The sequence below is a fragment of the Dendrobates tinctorius genome, unplaced genomic scaffold (assembly GCF_039654945.1).
Source record: "Dendrobates tinctorius isolate UK_male_01 unplaced genomic scaffold, ASM3965494v1 ptg000102l, whole genome shotgun sequence".
NCBI classification, from domain to species: domain Eukaryota; kingdom Metazoa; phylum Chordata; class Amphibia; order Anura; family Dendrobatidae; genus Dendrobates; species Dendrobates tinctorius.
In genome coordinates this window covers 37,375,001-37,395,000 of record NW_027361770.1, presented here as the reverse complement: position 1 = coordinate 37,395,000, position 20,000 = coordinate 37,375,001, and the positions used below count along the sequence as shown (strand labels likewise).

Genomic DNA, 20,000 nt, shown 5'->3' with positions numbered 1-20,000 from the left:
GTGTGTTCTCCACACCCTGTGCCTGGTGTCTCTCCCCATGTTTGCTCTCCATCCCCCTGTGCCTGGTCTCTCTCCCCATGTATGATCTCCACCCCCATGCCTGGTCTCTCTCCCCATTTGGGCTCACTATCCCTCTGTGCATGGTCTCTCTCCTGATATGTCCTCTCTATCCCCCTTGTACTCAATCCCGTGTCTCTGTTCTCTCCCCTTGTGTGCTTTCTATCCCCCGTGTGCTCATCCCCCTGTGCCTAGTCTCTCCCCATGTGTGCTCATTATCCCCCTGTGCTTGGTCTCTCTATCCCCCTTTTGCTCATTCCCCTGTGCCTGGTCTCTCTCCCCATGTGTGCTCTCTATACCGACACTGCCTGCTCTCTCTCCCCATGTGTGCTCTCCATCCTCCTGTGCCTGGTCTCTCTACCTCTTGTGCACTCATCTCCCCCCTGCATGTCTCTCTCCCCATGGGTTGCTCTCCTATGCACTTGTCCTTCCCCTGCATGTCTATGATACAGGGAACAGCACCAACTAACAGAAACCTTGCTGCCTTCCATCCTTGGTGACTGTCTACTTGTCAGTAACTTTGCAGTCAGTCACCAACACAATGGCTGCTCACTGTGTTCCTAGATGTCATCCTCTCTTATCCCTTAGCAAACACCCAGGAGGAGAGGAGTGACACCACACCCATGTCAGCAGACTCGGGCCATATTTACTGTAGTGCAGTAATGAGAGCTAGTTGTACACTAGGTTTTTGTCAAATTTCAGTAGCTGCTCCCCCTAGTGTTTAAAAGTGGAAATACCAAATGTTTTAAAAAATTTTCATATTTTACTAAATTATAAACAAAATATATTTAAATTGCCGAAAAAAATTTTTTTGACACCTTCCCTTTTAAGGAAGACATTTTGTATTTACGGTTGGTATCGTACTGCACTGTGTACACCTGCGGCAATGCTGTTTTGGTTCTGGAACATGTCATTACATGTAGCCCGTTATAATGTATAATGTTTTCTTTCAGATGGAAATAGCGGTTGGAGATGTCCCGCCTGTCAAAATGTCTCCTCTCGGGCCCCGAGCATCTACACCTGCTTCTGTGGTATGAATATGTGGGATGCACGTGAATCTGTACACAGTGAAAACAAAGAACTGGTTTTAAATAATGAAAACCAAAATGAGCTTTTATTTCTCTGACATCTTTTAAGGTAAAGTCAACAACCCTGAATGGAATAGAAATGAAATTCCCCATAGCTGTGGTGAACTTTGTGGAAAGAAGCGCTCCGGCCTCGATTGTCCTCATAGCTGCAACATGTAAGGCCAGCTGAAGACCTCTGATGTCCAGTTTATGCAGAATGGTCACACTGTTCTTTCCTGTGATCTTAGATTCCAATAACATGCACACTTTATTACTGCATATTACAATGCTAGCATGTTACATTAAGCCTCCAAGGCTTCTTTCAGAAATTATTATCTTATTAGTCATGTTTAGAGTAGATGCTTTTATCAAGGACAGCTTACAGGGTTCTTCTCAAAAGTGTCCTCTCATTTGCCCTTTTCCATGCCAGATCAAGTAGCACACACGACCGCTACTAATGGACCACTGTGAGACCATATTAAGAGAGCAAAGTTCTTTTGACCCTTATTTTGCACTTTAAGAAGAAGGATGGTGGTCCTCTGTGCATGGAGCTCTCCCCATTGCAGGTTACAAGAATTCTAATATGCTGGGCTGTTTTTGCAACTACCATTATTTTGCATTGGGGGATCCTCATGCATGGTGGTCAGTTTCTCTCTGAAATGCTAAACTGGAAACAAACGGAACCTCCTCTTCCTGATAGATACCACTGATTACAACTTATGTGACATTTACACCTTCTGCATGCCATTAATGTCTCAGATGGAGGTATTCCTTAAAGTCTTGTTGCAGGACTTGGTAATGGTTTCTTTCTGACATTGTGGCGTTCAAATCAAGGGAAGAGAAAAGTGCACTAATGTCAAAAAGAGAGAGAGATATATAATAAAGGTTCCCCTAATTATGTAACTATTACTGGTAGGTAATTTTTTACACTGCAAGTATACCTGTAGTTGTCGGACTGACACAGATCACTGCACGCATTTCATTTATGTTTGAGAAAAATGTACGCTTTGCTTCTGTTTACGACTGTACCAGTAGTTGTCAGTAACCATTGGCAGACCCTACTAACCCTGCCTTATTCTTAGACTGCCTCAACGTGCGCCAGGCAACCTTAAAATGTACCACAACTATCTCATGCTAGACCCTTTTTGTCTAACTTTACACCAACTGTTGGTTTGCCTACTTTGCACCAGAAATTTGCTCCAAAATTTGAGGGCAATTTTGCTGCATGGGCTCCACATCTTTTAGACCCAATCATGCCTTTTTTATGAAGCCACCTCCCCGATCAAGCCAGGCTAATTGTGTCTGACGCATTATCAGTGTAAAACTACAGACTTTTAGAACAAATACGCTCGAGTTCTGTCTAAGTGTAGTAAATCTGGGCTACGTACTGACGGTGCTGGAAAACACTGCCTGGTGGGTTCCCAGAAGTGCACAGACCTTACACTGGGGCTTTATCATTGACTGTGGGGTCCTGTAAAGTTCCTTATCATGCCTGCCTTATTGCTATGTTATAGTGTCAGTACTACATTTATGTAATAACTTGCTGTGACTAGAATTGTATTTTTCTTTTTCACCTAGCCTGTGTCACCCTGGACCTTGCCCATCATGTCCTGCCTTTGTGACAAAAACCTGTGAATGTGGAAAAACCAGGTAAATTGTTAAGCTGTGTTTATAGTAAGGGGTTATAATGTGCTTGTAAGCAATAATTTGGTGATGCAGTATCACACCTAAATACTGGGTAAGAGAATCTAGGTTTCTGCTTGCCTTGTTTGCTTATGTAAACCATTACACACTCCTGCAACCCACCGCCTTGAAAAACTGGCAAGTATAAGTGCAGGGCTCTTTGTTTAGGTTTTTTGATTCTTTGCAACTACTGCACAGTTGCTTTGTCAGTGCATTTATAGGGTTTTCTGGACTAATCTTTAGGGTCAGTTTACATAGGCCGACCTGCGGCACAATATGATCATTGATGGGTAAACCAATTGGTAATCTTCTAAACGCCTGTTTTCAGAGGCAGACCCAAGAAAGTGATGCACATGAAGAGATCTGTAATGGATCACTCAGAAGGCATAGGTACCATTGTTGTCATCAGAGTCCTGCTTACACAGGATGGTGCATCTCTAAAGGCCCCGTCACACACAGCGAGATCGATTTTGTGATGCAACAGCGATCTCGCCAGCGATCTCGCTGTGTGTGACACGCATCAGTGACCGCCCCCCCGCCGGGTATCGCTGATCGTGCAGGAATGTCCTGGGCCATTTTTTGATCGTTGGGCTCCCGCTGGCCAGCACGCATCGCTGCGTGTGGCAGCAGAAGACCAACGATCAGCGAACTCCCAGCGCTGTAAGCAGACGCTGGGAGCTGGTATCCAAGGTAAATATCGGGTAACTAAGCATGCGCGTCGCTTAGTTACCCGCTGTGTACCTTGGATACCTGCGTGGTCGCGCTGGGAGCTGGTATCCAAAGTACACAGCGGGTAACTAAGTCACGCGCGCGCTTAGTAACCCAATATTTACCTTGGATACCAGCTCCCAGCGTGAGCACGCAGGTATCCAAGATACACAGCGGGTAACTAAGCGACGCGCTCGCTTAGTTACCCGATATTTACCTTGGATACCAGCGTCCTCCCTGATCTTGATCGCTGGTGAAATCTGCCTGTTTGACAGCTCGCCAGCGATCATGTAGCGAGGCACCAGCGATCCTGACAAGGTCGTATCGTCTGGATCGCTGGTGCATCGTTTAGTGTGATGGGACCCTTAGAACAATCATCTTTTGCACTGCTCAAAACATTGTTTCACCGAACTGAGCGTTTTGCTCGTTGATTGGGTGATTGGCATCCTGTTAACTTACCAAGATAATCATGAAACAAGCATTTTTAAGAACACTTGTTCATGATTATCTTGCAGTGTACATAAAGCTTTGGAATTAGTCATCAATATATCAGATCAGTGGGGGTGCCACGCCATTGTTTTTAACTGCTGCCGAATGGAAACGGTGAACGGAGCCGAACCAAATGTCTCCATTCATCTTGTAGTGGTCATTCCTGGGTCCTGCAACTCTTCACTTCACAGTGCTGTGTATCTCAGATCACTTTTCCATTCTGTTGGAATCAGCTGACTGGGTGTTGTGCCCCACTGATCTGATTATTAGATGTCCTATAGTAAGGAGAGGTCATCAGTACAAAATGTTAAGCACATGGCCAGTTTATGGTTCATCGCGTGTTCACCATAATGACCATATGGAGATAGTGTGCATTTGTTTTCCTTGGCATCGTAGCAGTGACATATGACAGCGCGATGAGTAATATGGGAATGTAATTAACATTATGTTGCTGATCCTTAGAACAGAAGTGTTTTTTTGTGTGAAATGTCTCATTATTTTCCTAATCACCCCCTTAACAAGCTCTGTACATATAAATCTCTAAAATTTATGCTGTGCCTTCAATGAGACAAGATCCTGGATCAGGCATGAGAGCTTGTATGGGGCAACGACATGTTGTGTGGACAGGCATTGGATCAGTCACTAGATGAAAAGTGGCCACATTTTCCTCCTATTTCATTCCTGCTGCTTGCCTAAATATTCCACTTTTTATTTTTAACCCCTTGGTGACAGAGCCATTTTGCAACTTAATGATCAGGCCAATTCTTACAATTGACCACTGTCCCTTTATGAGGTTATAACTCTGGAACACTTCCATGTATCCCACTGATTCTGAGATTGGTTTTTCGTGATATATTCTACTTCATGTTAGTGGTAAATGTCTTCAATATGACTTGCGTTTATTTATGAAAAAAAAAATGAAATTTGGCAAAGATTTTGAAAATTTTGCAATTTTCAAACTTTAAATTTTTGTGCCCTTAACTCAGAGTGATGTCACACAAAATAGTTAATAAATAACATTTCCCACATGTCTTCTTTACATCTGCACTATTTTGGAAACATAACTTTTTTTGTTAAAACGTTATAAGGGTTAAAAGTTGACCAGCGATTTCTCATTTTTCCAATAAAATTTACAAAACCATTTCTTTTAGGGACCTCCTCACATTTGAAGTGAGTTTGAGGGGCCACTATGGGGGTCAATAGGGCATAAAATGCCCAAAAGTGACACCATTCTAAAAATTACACCCCTCAAGGAGCGCAAAACCAGGTGCTTCACGAGAACTAAAGCAATGTGGAAGGAAAAAAATGAACATTTTACTTCTTTCACAAAAAATTTAATTTGGAACCAAACTTTATTTTCACAAGGGTAACAGGAGAAAATGGACCACAAACTTTGTTGTGCAATTTGTCCTGAGTACGCTGATACCCCGTATGTGGGGAAGCCACTGTTTGTGCGCATGGCAGGACTCAGAAGGGAGGAAGCGCTGTTTTGACTTTTTGAATGCAAAATTGGCTGGAATCAATGGTGACGCCATGTCACATTTGGAGATCCCCCGATGTACCTAAACAGTCGATACCCCAATTCTAACTCCAACCCTAATCACAGCCCTATCCCCAGCCAAAATAAGTACTTTTTTTTATTTTATTATTTTTACCTAACTAAGGGGGTGATAAAGGGGGGTTTGATTTACTATTTTTTTTATTTTGATCACTGTGTTTGAGTCAATAACATTGATCAAAATGAATCAATAGGTAGAAATCTTCGGATGCCGGCTGGCGGGTCTCAGGGGGCGCACTGCGCATGCGCCTGCCATTTTCTTTTCGCAAGATGATGTCGACGGCCGGGGGATGCAGGAGGGACCAGGGGACATTGGAGGTAACTGGGGATTCAGTGGGACCCCATTTCTCTCTTCTCTGATGCGCTAAATCACATCAGATGAGAGAGAACTATATAGGAAATCAGACTTTTTTTCTTTTTGTGGTCGCCGTTATTCTGTGAATAGTGGTGATCACAACACTGGGGTTGTAAAAAAATGACCTGAAACATGTTCTCCAGGATGTCGGCTACCCCTGGTAGCCGAGAACCTGATAATTTCTGTCGCTGGGGGGGCGCAATGCACTTATTTCTCAGCACCATTAAAAAGCGGCACTGAATAATAAGCACTCTTAATTGCCGCTGATAAGGGGTTAAAGGGAATCTGTCACCCTTTTTTTGGCCTATTAGCTGCCGGCATAGACATCGGGGGCTTATCTACAGCATTCTGTAATGCTGTAGATAATCCCCCGATGTAATCTGAAAGAGAAGAAAAACACGTTATATTATACTCACCGAGGTGGGCGGTCCGGTCCGATTGGTGTTGCGGTCCAGTCCGGCTCCTCCCTTCTTCATGCGATGACGTTCTCTTCTCCTGTCCTGTAATGGCTCAAGCGCAGGCGCACTGCTCTGCCCTGTTGAGGGCAGAGCAGAGTCCTGCAGTGCGCAGGTGTCGGGAGAGGTCTGGCGCCTGCGCACTGCAGAATTTTGCTCTACCCTCAACAGGGCAGGGCAATGCGCCTGCGCCGCAGCCATTTCAGGACGGGAGAAGAGGGCGTCATCGCATGAATAAGGGAGGCGTCGGACCGGACCGCCCACCCCGGTGAGTATAATATAACGTGTTTTTCTTCTCTTTCTGGTTACATCGGGGGCTTATCTACAGCATTACAGAATGCTGTAGATAAGCCCCCCCATGTCTATGCCGGCAGCTAATAGGCCAAAAAAAGGGTGACAGATTCCCTTTAAATATGTCATGCGGACACACAACGCTAGGATTTTTTATTTAGTGCTCCCGATATGGTATATTTTATGGTCTTTACCAAAGGGGCGTGTCTCCTGGTAATTGTGCAGAGCGGTCTGAAGACCACTGTGAGCAACGTCCCAGTGTAAAGACCATAAAACTTACACATTAAATAGAAAAGCTCCCATCTCTAGAACTGTGCCATGGACTTTTGAAAAGAAAAAAAAAATGGAATACTCTGGAGCAGCAGGAATACAACAGAAGCAAAAAGTGACTTGGTGACAAAGACTGGTAAAAAGAACTAAAATGCTAATAAAATTATTGAACTGGTTTGGGCTGTGAACTGAATTTTTATTACCGTTCATCGGGTCTGTTTGCTATGAGCCACTCTTTACTGCATTTCAGTGCCATATTTTCCCTCATTTTACTGAATGACTTGAGTGAGACGCAGATTAAAGAGAACTGTAATAATTCTGTTCTGAGCAGAAGATCACCGTGGAGTCATCATTTTCTCTGACCTTTACCGAGATACACATCTTTGCAGGAATGTATTTGTTTTCCAACACTATGAATGTCGTGCAGTTTCCTAAGACTCCGGCTCTTTTTGCAGTCAGTCTGTGCGCTGTGGGCAGTCCTCTACTATGCACTGTGCGAATGTTTGTGGCAATCCATTGAACTGTGGGGAACACAACTGTAATCAGGTGTGCCATGCTGGGAAGTGCCAGCCGTGCCAGCAAGTCATACATCAAGGTAAGAACTGGCCTTTGTGTTAGCATTTATTGCATGAGGTATAAATGGTGACCTACCACAAATACACGTCCGTAATATCCACAACTATTCTTTATATCGAAAATGCTGCCTCATCTTATGTAATATCAAAAGTGCTCGTCAATAAAACTTAATGCCCCTGGATAATGAAACCATTTTTATATTTTTATAAAAACATTACTATGGTAGCAGAACATTTTTTTTTTTTTTTGTGTGTGTAATTTTTCTTTTTTATATGGCTTATTGTATCCGATTTATAATAAGGAAATGTAATCCCTAAAGTAGCATTTAATGGTCTTCATTGCAGCTCTACTGACCATTGAGTCTGTTGCTGGGCTTTATATTGTCACTATGGAGAATATTGCATTGCTTCAGAGATGTTTACTTATTAAAGGGAATTCGTCAGCAGGTTTTTGCTATTTAATCTGAGAGTAGCACAATGTATTAGGCTGTGTTGTAGCTTCTATACAAACAGTGTTTTATCAACAGGAGATTCTAGGGAATCTCTCACCAGGTTTGCCACCTAATCTGAGAGCAGCATAATTTAGAGACAAAGACCCTGATTCCTGCGATGTCACTTACTGGACTCCTTAGTGTAGTTTTGATTAACAGCAGGAGATAAGCACTAGAGAATTAGTTATACCTGCTGACAGGTAGTCAAATATATTCCTGAGCTCTGTATATCCCCACCTCTAACACTGACCGCTTTCTGCCCATGCTGAGTGTACACAGAAAGCTGTTAATCAGTGGTGTGGGCGGAGTTAGGCTAGTTTCACACTAGCGCTTTTGAGAGCAGCAACGGCCTGCGCACGGCCGCCGCTAAGCCCCGCCCCCTGCCGCACCTCCGCCGGTAGCTCCGCCTACCGGCGCATGACGCTGCATGCGCCCTGCGTCCCCTATCTTTATCACTGGGGGCGCAGGCCGTGAGCAGTATGTGGTTGGCGGCGCATGCGCCTTTTTGACGGTGCGCCGGCGCAACCAAACTGCAGCAGGTTGCGTTTGGCGCAGGTCGGCGCACCGTCAAAAGGACGCATGCGCCGCCAAACGCATACTGCGCACGGCCTGCGCCCCCAGTGATAGGGGACGCAGGGCGCATGCAGTGTCATGCGCCGGTAGGCGGAGCTACCAGCGGAAGCGCGGCAGGGGGCGGGGCTTAGCGGCGGCCGTGCGCAGGCCGTCGCTGCGCTCAAAAGCACTAGTGTGAAACTAGCCTTACACTGCTCAAAAAAAATAAGGAAGACTAAAATCCCACATCCTAGATGTCACTAAATGAAAAATTCTAGTTGCAAATCTTTATTCATTACTTAGTGGAATGCGTTGAGAACAATAAAACACAAATGATTAATGTAAATCAAAATGAATATCTCCCATGGAGGTCTGGATTTGGAATGATACCCAAAATCAAAGTGAGAAATCAAATTACAGGCTGATCCAACTTCAGTGGAAGTGCTTCAAGACAAGGAAAAGATGCTCAGTGCCTGTATGACCTCCCTACAATGCCTGGGCATGCTCCTGATGAGGCAGCGGATCTTCCCCTGTGGGACCTAATCCCAGACCTGGATGAAAGAATCAGTCAACACCTGGACAGTCTATGGTGCATATTGATTGGATTCAGGTCTGGGGAACGGGCAGGTCAGTCCCTAACAACAGTGTCTTCATCATGCAGGAACTGCTGACACACTTCAGTCATATGAGGCCTAGCATTGTCATGCATCAGTAGGAACCCAGGGCCCACTGCACCTACATATAGAGTCTCACAATGAATCTGAGGATCTCATCCCAGCGCTTAATGGCAGTCAGGGTACCTACACTACCGTTCAAAAGTTTGGGACCACCCAGACAATTTTGTGTTTCATACTTTTATTAATCAAATGAGTTTCCAAGTGAATTTAAAATCTAGTCCAGACATTGACAAGGTTCGAAAAAAAAGATTTTTATTTGAAATAATAATTTTCTCCTTCGAACTTTGCTTTCGTCAAAAAATGCTCCCTTTGCAGCAATTACAGCATTGCAGACCTTTGGCATTCTAGCAGATAATTTTCTGAGGTAATCTAGAGAAATTTCACCCCATGCTAACAGAAGCCCCTCCCACAAGTTGGTTTGGCTTGATGGGCACTTTTTGCATACCATACGGTCAAGCTGCTCCCACAACAGCTCAATGGGGTTGAGATCTGGTGACTGCGCTGGCCACTTCATTACAGATAGAATGCCAGCTACCTGCTACTTCCCTAAATAGTTCTTGCATAATTTGGAGGTGTGCTTTGGGTCATTGTCCTGTTGTAGGATGAAATTGGCTCCAATCAAGTGCTGTCCACAGGGTATGGCATGGCGTTGCAAAATGGAGTGATAGCCTTCCTTATTCAAAATCCCTTTTACCTTGTACAAATCTCCCACTTTACCAGCACCAAAGCGACCCCAGGCCATCACATTACCTCCACCATGCTTGAAAGATGGCGTCAGGCACTCTTCCAGTATCTTTTCTGTTGTTCTGCGTCTCACAAAAGTTCTTCTGTGATCCAAACACCTCAAACTTGGATTTGTCTGTCCATAACACTTTTTTTCAATCTTCTTCTGTCCAATGTCTGTGTTCTTTCGCCCATATTAATCTTTTCCTTTTATTAGCCAGTCTTAGATATGGCTTTTCTTTGCCACTCTGCTCTGATGGCCAGCATCCCAGAGTCGCCTCTTCACTGTAGACGTTGACACTGGCGTTTAGCGTGTACTATTTAATGAAGCTGCCAGTTGAGGACCTGTGAGGCGTCGATTTCTCAAACTACAGACTCTAATGTACTTGTCTTGTTGCTCAGTTGTGCATCTGGGCCTCCCACTTCTCTTTCTACTCTGGTTAGAGCCTGTTTGTGCTCTCCTCTGAAAGGAGTAGTACACACCGTTGTAGGAAATCTTCAGTTTCTTGGGAATTTCTCGCATGGAATAGCCTTCATTTCTAAGAACAAGAATAGACTGTCAAGTTTCACAAGAAAGTTCTTTTATTCTGTCCATTTTGAGAGTTTAATGGAACCAACAAATGTAATGCTCCAGATTCTCAACTTGGAAGGTCAGGTTTATAGGTTCTCTAATCAGCCAAACTGTTTTCAGCTGTGCTAACATACTTACACAAGGGTTTCAAGGGTTTTCTAACCATCCATTAGCCTTCTTACAAAGTTAGCAAACACAAAGTAGCATAAGAACACTGGAGTGTTGGTTGTTGGAAATGGACCTCTATACACCTATTAACATATTGCATTACAAACCAGACGTTTTCAGCTAGAATAGTCATTTACCACATTAACAATGTATAGAGTGTATTTCTGAATCATTTAATGTTAGCTTGTGCTTTTCTTTCAAAAATAAGGAAGTTTCTAAGTGACAAAAAATGAATAGAAAGTATGTCAGCTCACCAGCAGCCTCTGCAGATCCTCGGAACTCCATGTAGACAAACGTGAAAAATGTAGAAAAAAAAGTTGTAGGCTCCAGCTGCGTAAAAAATTCTGCTTTATTCGATCATGATAAAATACACATATAAAGAATGTGCTCTTCAAAAGTGCCAACATAACGGACAGAGGCAGAATTTTTTTTGCAGCTGGAGCCTACAACTTTTTTTTCTAAATTTCTAAGTGACCCTAAACTTTTGAACGGTAGTGTAACTATCACATGGAGGGCTGTGTGGTCCTCCAAAGAAATGCCTCCTGACACCATTACTGACCCACTGAAAAACTGGTCTTGTTACAGGCAGCAGAACGTTCTCCATGGCGTCTCCAGACTCTGTCACATCTGTCAGATGTGCTCAGTGTGAACCTGCTCTCATCCGTGAAGAGCACAGGGCACCAATGCCGAATCTGCCAATCTTTGTGTTTTCTGGCAAATTTCAATCATGCTGCACGTTGTTGGGCTGTGAGCACAACCCCCACTTGTGGATATCAGACCCTCATACCACCCTTGTGGAGTCTTTCTGACAGTTTGAGCCGACGCATGGATGTTAGTGGTTTGTTGGGTCATTTTGCAGGACTCTGACACTGCTCCTCCTGTTCCTCCTTGCACAAAGGAGGAAGTAGCAGTTCAGCCCCTGCGTTATTGCCCTCCTACGGCCTCCACGTCTCCTGGTATACTGGCCTATCTCCTGGTATCTGCTGCATGCTCTGGAAACTGTGCTGACAGACACATCTACCCTTCTTGCCACAGCTCGCATTGATGTGCTATCCTGGATGATCTGCACTACCTGAGCAACTTCTGTGGTTGTAGACATCGCCTCATGCTACTGTACAGTACCTCTAGGTGTGAGAGCAATGACCAAATGCAAAAGTGACCATAAGAGGCAAAAAGGATGAGAACAGAGAAATGGTCTGTGATCACCCCCTGCAGAACCATTCCTTTATAGGGGTTGTCTTGCTAATAGCCTATCATTTCTACCCGTTGTCTGTTCCATTTGCACAACAGCAGGAGAAATTGATTCACAATTGGTGTTGCTTCATATCTGGACAGGTTGATTTCACAGAAGTGAAATTTGTCTTCATTTACCTTCTGACTGAGCACTCCACCTGTTAGCTGTAGGCGTTTTTAATCAAACCAGGGCCATTTCCCCTTCACAGACATAAACTTCAGTCCTAACAGAGGATTTTTCATAGGTTCCCATTCAGATGGAGACTACAGTCTTAGTGAGGATTGGCATAGAATAGGGACCTTGAAAACGAGAAATGCCTTAACGTGGCTTCCAGGTACACATAACTTGGCCATTTTATGTGCTAAGCTTTCTCAATTTTTCATATTTCTAATGCAGTGATGCAATTCATTATTCATTTTTCATGTTTGCATGGTTTGGCGCTACAGTGTGCTTCCTTTTTTGCGTGAATGTATATGAGTTGGTGACTCTAGGTTAAGAACCTGTTCACACTATGCTTATGCTTGGATGTGACGGTCCGTTTTTGAAACGGTAGAATATTAAGACGTCAGGTACCTATATATAGAGACAAACATCCAATAATGGCAAGTATGAAAATATGAGAATGTGGTACCTAGAGACGTGGAGGTATACATGAACATAGTAAGTCCGTGAAACTAAGTATGTATGCTTAAACTGCAGCATTTACTATTAGAATTTATCATGTTTAAGATAATTTTGCAATTCTGAAAACAGCAGATTTTAAAGGGAATCCTTTACCAGGTTTTTGGTACCCCCATCTGAGAGCAGCATTATATAGGGGCAGAGACACTGGTTCCAGTAGTGTATCACTTACTGGGCTGCTTGCAAGAGATTTTATAAAATCTGCTTTATCTCCTGAAGATCTACCAGTTCTCTAAATGCTGAGCTCAAGTATAGCCCCACCCACACCACTGATTCACAGCGTTCTGCCTATGCACAGTGTACTCAGAGCTCATAAATATCTAGAACTAAATGGCAACAGATTTACAGTTAGTGATGATCTCCTGCTAGTTAAGACAGTAATTTCATACATCACTAGGGTCTCTTAGGTGGCAAAAGTCCGGTGCCAGATTCTCTTTAATGTAAGTTGTGTTGTGTGAACTGTATAATTGGTTTCTCGCACTGATCTGATTTCTTTGTTTGGATCCCGCTCAGCGTGCTATTGTGGTGGCAACTCTCGTGATGTGTTATGTGGAACAGACAAAGATAACTATGACGGCTTTGGGAACTTCTCCTGCCAAATTCCCTGTGGAAAGTAAGCGTCATCTCTTATGTGACCGATCGTTCCTTAAAGTTAAGAGTGCTATACTAGTAGACTAATTATCATGTGTCACACCTATCACCGCTGTCTAGTTATCACTTTTATTGCTTTTTGCCACAATCTAATACATGTACTTATTGTATATTTGCAGTCCACAAAGCAAAAGAGTATACAGACAGGACAGCATGGTTTCGGCAATGTTTTGCGTCAAAGAAATCACCTATGATCCCCTTCTGTCCTGTTTGTAAAGTCTTGCTTTTTCCCCTTCCCTGGAGCTGTGGTATGATCAGACCATGTCCCTGTATTTTCTGACACATATTACACAGTACACAGCAGGGGCACATTTATAAGATTGTTTCAGCACAGGAACATTTTATTTTAACACATCATATTGTGCTAAACAAAAGGAGCAGGCAATTGAATTTCATCTGCCAATTCTTATGTCCCCCACAATCTGGGTGGGGGCAGAGTAGAAGTCTACGAGGCCACATACACATTTTATGGCTGCCTGTTCCTGCTTAAGGCTGTGTGCACGCGATGCAGATTTGCAGCGGATCCGCAGCGGATTTTACCGCGCAGAAACTTTGCATATCCGCATTGTGATGTACAGTAGCCTTAACATCAATGAAAAAAAAAACCGCTGTGCAGACGCTGCGGATTTTTCCGCTCGGTTTTCCTGCGATACAAAATCCGCAGCATGTTACTACTTTTGTGCGATTTTCCACCTCCCCCGTCACCAAATCTGCAGGGGGAAAAGCGCAGTGGAAAACCACACAAAAACCGCAGGAAAAATGGAAGAAATCCGCAGGAAAAATGCAGGTCATTTGACCTGCGGATTTCTTCCATTCTGCGCGGAAAAATCCGCAGGGCTAAAAAGTCCGTCTGCACTCAGCCTAAATCTGCAGTTTCAGGCAACTTTTATCTGATCGGTTGAACACACCCATACACAACAGTCTGCGGGTCTTCCTGAGATTGTCTGGTTTGGATGGATTTGCTCTAATGCATATCTGTTTATGTGTACATAATTAGTAATTGTATCTATCATAGTTTTGTTTCTAACAAACCTGCGATCTATAAAGAGTCTCTCAAAAACTGAGGGTTTTTTATTGTTTTATAATTTACAGCTTGTTGCTAGGAGACAACCCACCTCTGCATTGGCTGGTGTCCAAAACAAGTAGCATACGCTTACAAGCTATTTGCTATGCAGACTGCAAGCCCTGCTCTGAAGCTAGCCGGATTTCTGGATCCGGCCAGTCTCGGTCCCCCTTTGCTCCTCCAATACTGTAGAGCACACATGTCAAACTCAAATCTGGCCCTCAGGGTAAGCATATTTGGCCCTCGACGCGGGCAAGTCCCCCCGCCCGTGATCACACTTTCAGCTATATCTGAATCCTGGATGCCGATACAATTGAAAGCAATGATGGGGAAGGAGTGTCATCTGACGTTCCTCCTTCTCTCATAATTCCCACTCTGCATCTGACATCTCAGCGCATCGGGAGTGTTGACATCATTATAACGCGCCCGCTGCAGCGAGATATGCAGACGATCTGTAAGAGACTGGAGCAGCTGGGGAGCAGAGGTGAGTATTTTTTTTTTAATATGCAGCCTGTAATACTGTATGGAGCACTATGTGGGCCCTTTATACTATATGGAGCACTATATGGAGCCATTATACTGTATGGGGCACTATGTGAGGTCATTATATTGTGTGGAAGGCAATGCAGGGACCTGTTATACTGTATGGAACACTATGAGGGGAACATTATTCTGTATGGAGCACTATTTGGGGACCATTATGCTGTATGGAGCACTATGTGAGGACCATTATGCTGTTTGGAGCACTATGAGGGGACCATTATTCTGTATGGAGCACTATTTGGGGACCATTATGCTGTATGGAGCACTATGTGAGGACCATTATGCTGTTTGGAGCACTATGAGGGGACCATTATTCTGTATGGAGCACTATTTGGGAACCATTATGCTGTATGGAGCACTATGTGAAGACCATTATGTTGTTTGGAGCACTATGTGGGGACCATTATGCTGTGTGGAGCACTGTGTGGGCCCACTCTACTGGATGGAGCACTATGTGGGACCTATTATACTATATGTAAAGCTGTGTGGGGATTATAGTTGGAGAAGCATACTGTGATTGGGTCACCATTCTTTGTCGGGGGATTGAGGGAGTGGGGCTACAGTAGGGTCATTATCAGCCATGCGTGTGGAGGACTTCACTGTGGGGGCATCATACTGAGCTTGGTGGCACTTTTCTTGGTGTCATACTTTATCTGTATTATTTTTTAGCCTTTGTCATTACATCGGGCCATATTCTTTTTGCTGTTCTTACATAATATATTTCAATATTTTATTTTAAAACCTATTAAGTAAAATGTGCTTTTTTTCGTGGGACAAGACCTTTAAGTTTGTTTCCATATGAAAAAGTTCAGAATTATATTTGATAAGGAAAAAAATTCCTCAATTGTAGACTTTTTTTTTTTAATTAATATCAAGGTTGGCCCGCAACTTTGCCCAAGCTTTTAATTTTAGCCTTCTGTGTATTTGAGTTTGACATCCCTGCTGTAGAGGAAAAGCTGCCTCTGCTTGTAGCATGGGAGAACGTGCAGGTAAACTCCGGCTCAATCATCAAACTGTCGATCTTCAGGAGCACACCGACCCCGGCAAGGAGTAATAAAGAAGGTAGAGGAGCAATGCGCTCCTAAAGAAAAAACTAGTAAAATATATGGGCTTTCTCTAGATGACTCCAACCGCTTTCGCCGCTAGCAAGTGCCAAATGTTGTTCTATATCCATGTAGTAGATTTTTCATAATGAAGCTCTCATTGAATGCCTTTGTAGAATTTTCATGTACAGGGTACAATCTGTAACTTTAAAAAGAAAGGACGACGATTTGAAATCAGAGTGGGGTGGGGAATTTCTAAGCTATTTTAAAAGGTATTGTAAGTGCGTAAAATAGTGTGAATTTTAATGATTGCACAGGATAAAACCTTCATAACGTGTTTATTTCTAGGAAATTAAATTGTGGAAAACATGGTTGTACGGAGGTCTGTCATCCTCAGCCTTGCCAGCCTTGCCCGCGACTTCCCCAGATTGTGCGTTTCTGCCCCTGTGGACAAACTCCATTAAGTAAATTACTGGAGTTGGGTTGTGTGGACAGAAAGACCTGCACTGACCCGATACCATCCTGTGGGAAGACCTGTGGAAAACCTCTGCCTTGTGGTTCTCATGGTAATCTATCCGCACTTTTATGTATGTTCTCAGGCAGATAGCGCATGCAGATATTACTTACACATGTTCCAAGTTATGCAAATTTTATTTTTCTGATTTTCCTAAATGGTCAATGCAAATGAATTCAATGAATAAGGTTCAAATCACCAATCATTAGAGTGTGAATCAGATTTTATTGGACAAACCTCCCAATGATAACAGTATTTTTTTCAAAACCAAGAAAATCTCAAAATGCACTGTTTCAAATTATGCACAATAGTTTCCATACATTTTATAGGTTGTTAACATATGATCATTTATTCAACAAAAAGATATCCAGGATCTTTATGATAGTATATCGCACCTCGAGCTTTCACATAAACATAAAATAGATCAACATAGCCTAGAGAAGCTACAACAAAAAAGACAACAACTTAAAGACATATTAAACTCAAGATCTGCTAAGCTCTATGCAACATGGAAAAACAGAATGTACGTCCATGGAGACAAAGCATCCAAATTAATGCTATCACAACTAAGGAAACGGCAATCACGTACGCTGATTAACTCAATCAAGAATGAACAAGGGTTTAGCTTGCAAAATCCTGAGCACATGGAGCGGGCATTCCTTGATTACTATAAGAAATTATATACGGTAATCTCCATCCGGAAGATAACGCCGATTCCACGTTTAAAAGAGGCATGGACGCTAAGTCCTTCCTAAGCACTTTAGACCTCCTGTCTTGTCCGATTCCCAAAAACAACAACTCACTAGACCTTTCTCACTGGGGGAGTTGCAGTCCGCCCTGTCAAAGTGCCCGAAGGGGAAAGCACCTTGTCCAGATGGATTCTCAGCACTTTACTATAAATCCTTTTCTGGCCTCCTACTTCCACACTTATTGAACGTCTGTAACAAAGTTTTACAAGGCCACCCATTACCAAACCAAATGCTTACAACCAGAATATCCCTAATACACAAAGAGGGGAAGGACCCTGAGCTATGTAGTAGCTATAGGCCAATCTCTCTCCTTAATGTGGACCTAAAACTCCTAGCAGGGCTGATGGCAAAAAGGAAGGCCAAGTCATTGCCAAACCTGATTTCCTTAAATCAGACCGGGTTTGTGGGTGGAAGGGAGGGAAGGGATAATGTCCACAAAGTATTGCACCTTCAATACGCAAAAAATCGTAAACTCCCATTGGTGCTCCTTGGAACAGATGCTGAGAAGGCCTTTGACAGGGTAGACTGGGTATACCTACGGGAAGTACTGGTCAAGTTTGAAATACCCGAAGCATTTATAGCAGCCGTAATGGCAATGTACGATAAGCCCAAGGCACATATTAGGATTAACGACTTTATAACAGATGCATTTACTATAAAGAACGGAACAAGGCAGGGCTGTCCCCTGTCCCTGTTACTATTTGTGCTAGCAATGGAACCTCTCTTAAGAGCCATACAAATACATGAGGGAATAGAGGGTATTCGTATCAATAGGACACACTATAAAACAGCGGCATTTGCGTACGATCTCTTAATCTTAATGACTAATCCTTTACTGGGACTCCCAACATTGATGGATCTCATAGATCAATATAGCAAAATTTCCAATTTTAAAGTAAATATGTCTAAGTCGGAAGCGCTGGACATACACATGTACCCGAGTACCTTAGCTAAACTAAAAAATACATACCCATTCACCTGGCCAAAACAATATATCAAATGTTTAGGTGTAAAGATAGGAAGATCAGATAGAGACCTTTTTCAGCTGAATATTCCCCCCCTAATTGCCTCAGTAGAAACCACCATGAAATCATGCAGTGACTCATATGTGTCGTGGATGGGAAGGAAAAATTTACTGAAGAGCCTAATCTTACCCAAGTTCATGTATATCTTCCAAATGCTTCCTATAACCATCCCCAAATCGTATCATCTTAAAATTAATACATTATTCCGCAGATATGTTTGGAAAAAACAGAAGCCCCGCTTAGCATACAGGACATTGACATTAAACAAGTCGAGGGGTGGGATGGGTGCTCCAGACATAGTAAGGTACTACCAAGCGGCAATGCTTACCAGAGTGATAGACCTGTTGTGGTCTCCCAACAATAAGCAGTGGATTGAGGTGGAGGAAGCACTGGCACCTTATCCCCTGAGATCCACCTTTTTGGCGTATCCTTGTAAAAACATAAACAAAACACTACTTAATATACACACTAAAGCTACCTTAAAATTGTGGAAGGGATTGGTGAACACTCTAGTCCCCCCTCTGTACCCCTTACTCAAGTTGGCAGATATAATGCCGCACGCGTCTTATTCCCAAGACAATGATGTAATCAAACCCGGCTCCTTGGCAAATGTAGTGGTTGATGAACTCTTGATGGATGGGACACTCCCCTCGTTTCAGGAACTGAAGAAACAACCGGGGCTTTCCAACTTGACCTTTATACAATTCGGCTCTATAAGAGACTCCTTGACACAGTATCTTTTAGGAGCAGACGTTACCCGCCCACTGACTGCATTTGAGACTCTCTGTGCAACAAAGGATAAACCCAAAAAGATAATGTCGTCTATTTACCAGATTTTGAATATAACTGACTGCTGTCTCAAAAGAGCCTATATAGCAAACTGGGAAAAGGATTTGGGATACAAGTTTACCCCAAACCAAATATCACACATTTATAATTTTTCTCATGGCCCATCACAGTGCGTTAGAGCACAAGAGAATTCTTTTAAAATAGTCGCCAGATGGTATATTACACCAAAGCAGAACACTCATTGGCGGATGGGGTCTTCTATTAGGTGCTGGAGATGCTGGGACTCGGAGGGAACTTAGGCTAGTTTCACATTAGCGTTTTTTTGCGCAGCGCATCGTGCGCATAAAAAACGCAAAGAAAAACGCAAAACAAATGTGCGTTTTTTTTTCTTCATGCGCACGCTGATGCGTCAAAATAACGCAGTGTTACTTGCGTTTTACATGCGTTTTTGCATGCGGTTGCGTTTTTTATGCGCATGCGTTTTTAGGTGTGACATTTCACAATAGCAAAATCTTTGACCACCAATGGGTCACCAGTGGGCGTGTTTCATTGGAATGTTTTATAGACCCTGTACTGCTGAATTCATCAGATTTTGCTGCTGTTTCCGGTGTCAAGATGGACTTGCGTCTGGATAATTTCCGCTTCAAGCTGGATCTTGACATTGCGCTGTCTCAGGCGTATGTCTTTTGTTGCCAGCAAGAAAGGGAGAGGGAGAGACAGCAGAGACGGCAGCGGCGTAGGTTTTGGAGACATCCAATCATCGAACTCCGGCCAAGCCGTGGAGCATATCACACGCTGTACAGCGAGCTACAGGAAAACCCGGAGAAATTTGCTGACTATACACGGATGTCCCAGGAAAGCTTCCTTGACTTGCTGGGTATGGTTGAAGGAAACATCCGGAGAAGGGACACTCAGCTCCGGCGTGCCATTCCTCCCGAAGAAAGGCTCCTTGTCACCTTACGGTATGTATGTTGTTATGTTTGCATAATTTTTTTGGCTTTTTATTTTTTTTTTTTTT

The 20,000-nt window shown here is 43.3% G+C and overlaps 1 protein-coding gene across 1 annotated transcript in view; it reads left to right on the top strand.

The window, feature by feature from the left end:
* Positions 1–20,000, top strand: part of NFX1 (nuclear transcription factor, X-box binding 1) — a 142,581-nt gene that overhangs the window by 52,752 nt on the left and 69,829 nt on the right. The window contains exons 4-9 of the mRNA XM_073587844.1: positions 1,011–1,088; positions 1,195–1,300; positions 2,703–2,774; positions 7,389–7,528; positions 13,119–13,218; positions 16,254–16,471. Of these exons, the coding sequence (XP_073443945.1) occupies positions 1,011–1,088; positions 1,195–1,300; positions 2,703–2,774; positions 7,389–7,528; positions 13,119–13,218; positions 16,254–16,471 (714 nt within the window). The remainder of the gene's footprint in view (positions 1–1,010; positions 1,089–1,194; positions 1,301–2,702; positions 2,775–7,388; positions 7,529–13,118; positions 13,219–16,253; positions 16,472–20,000) is intronic.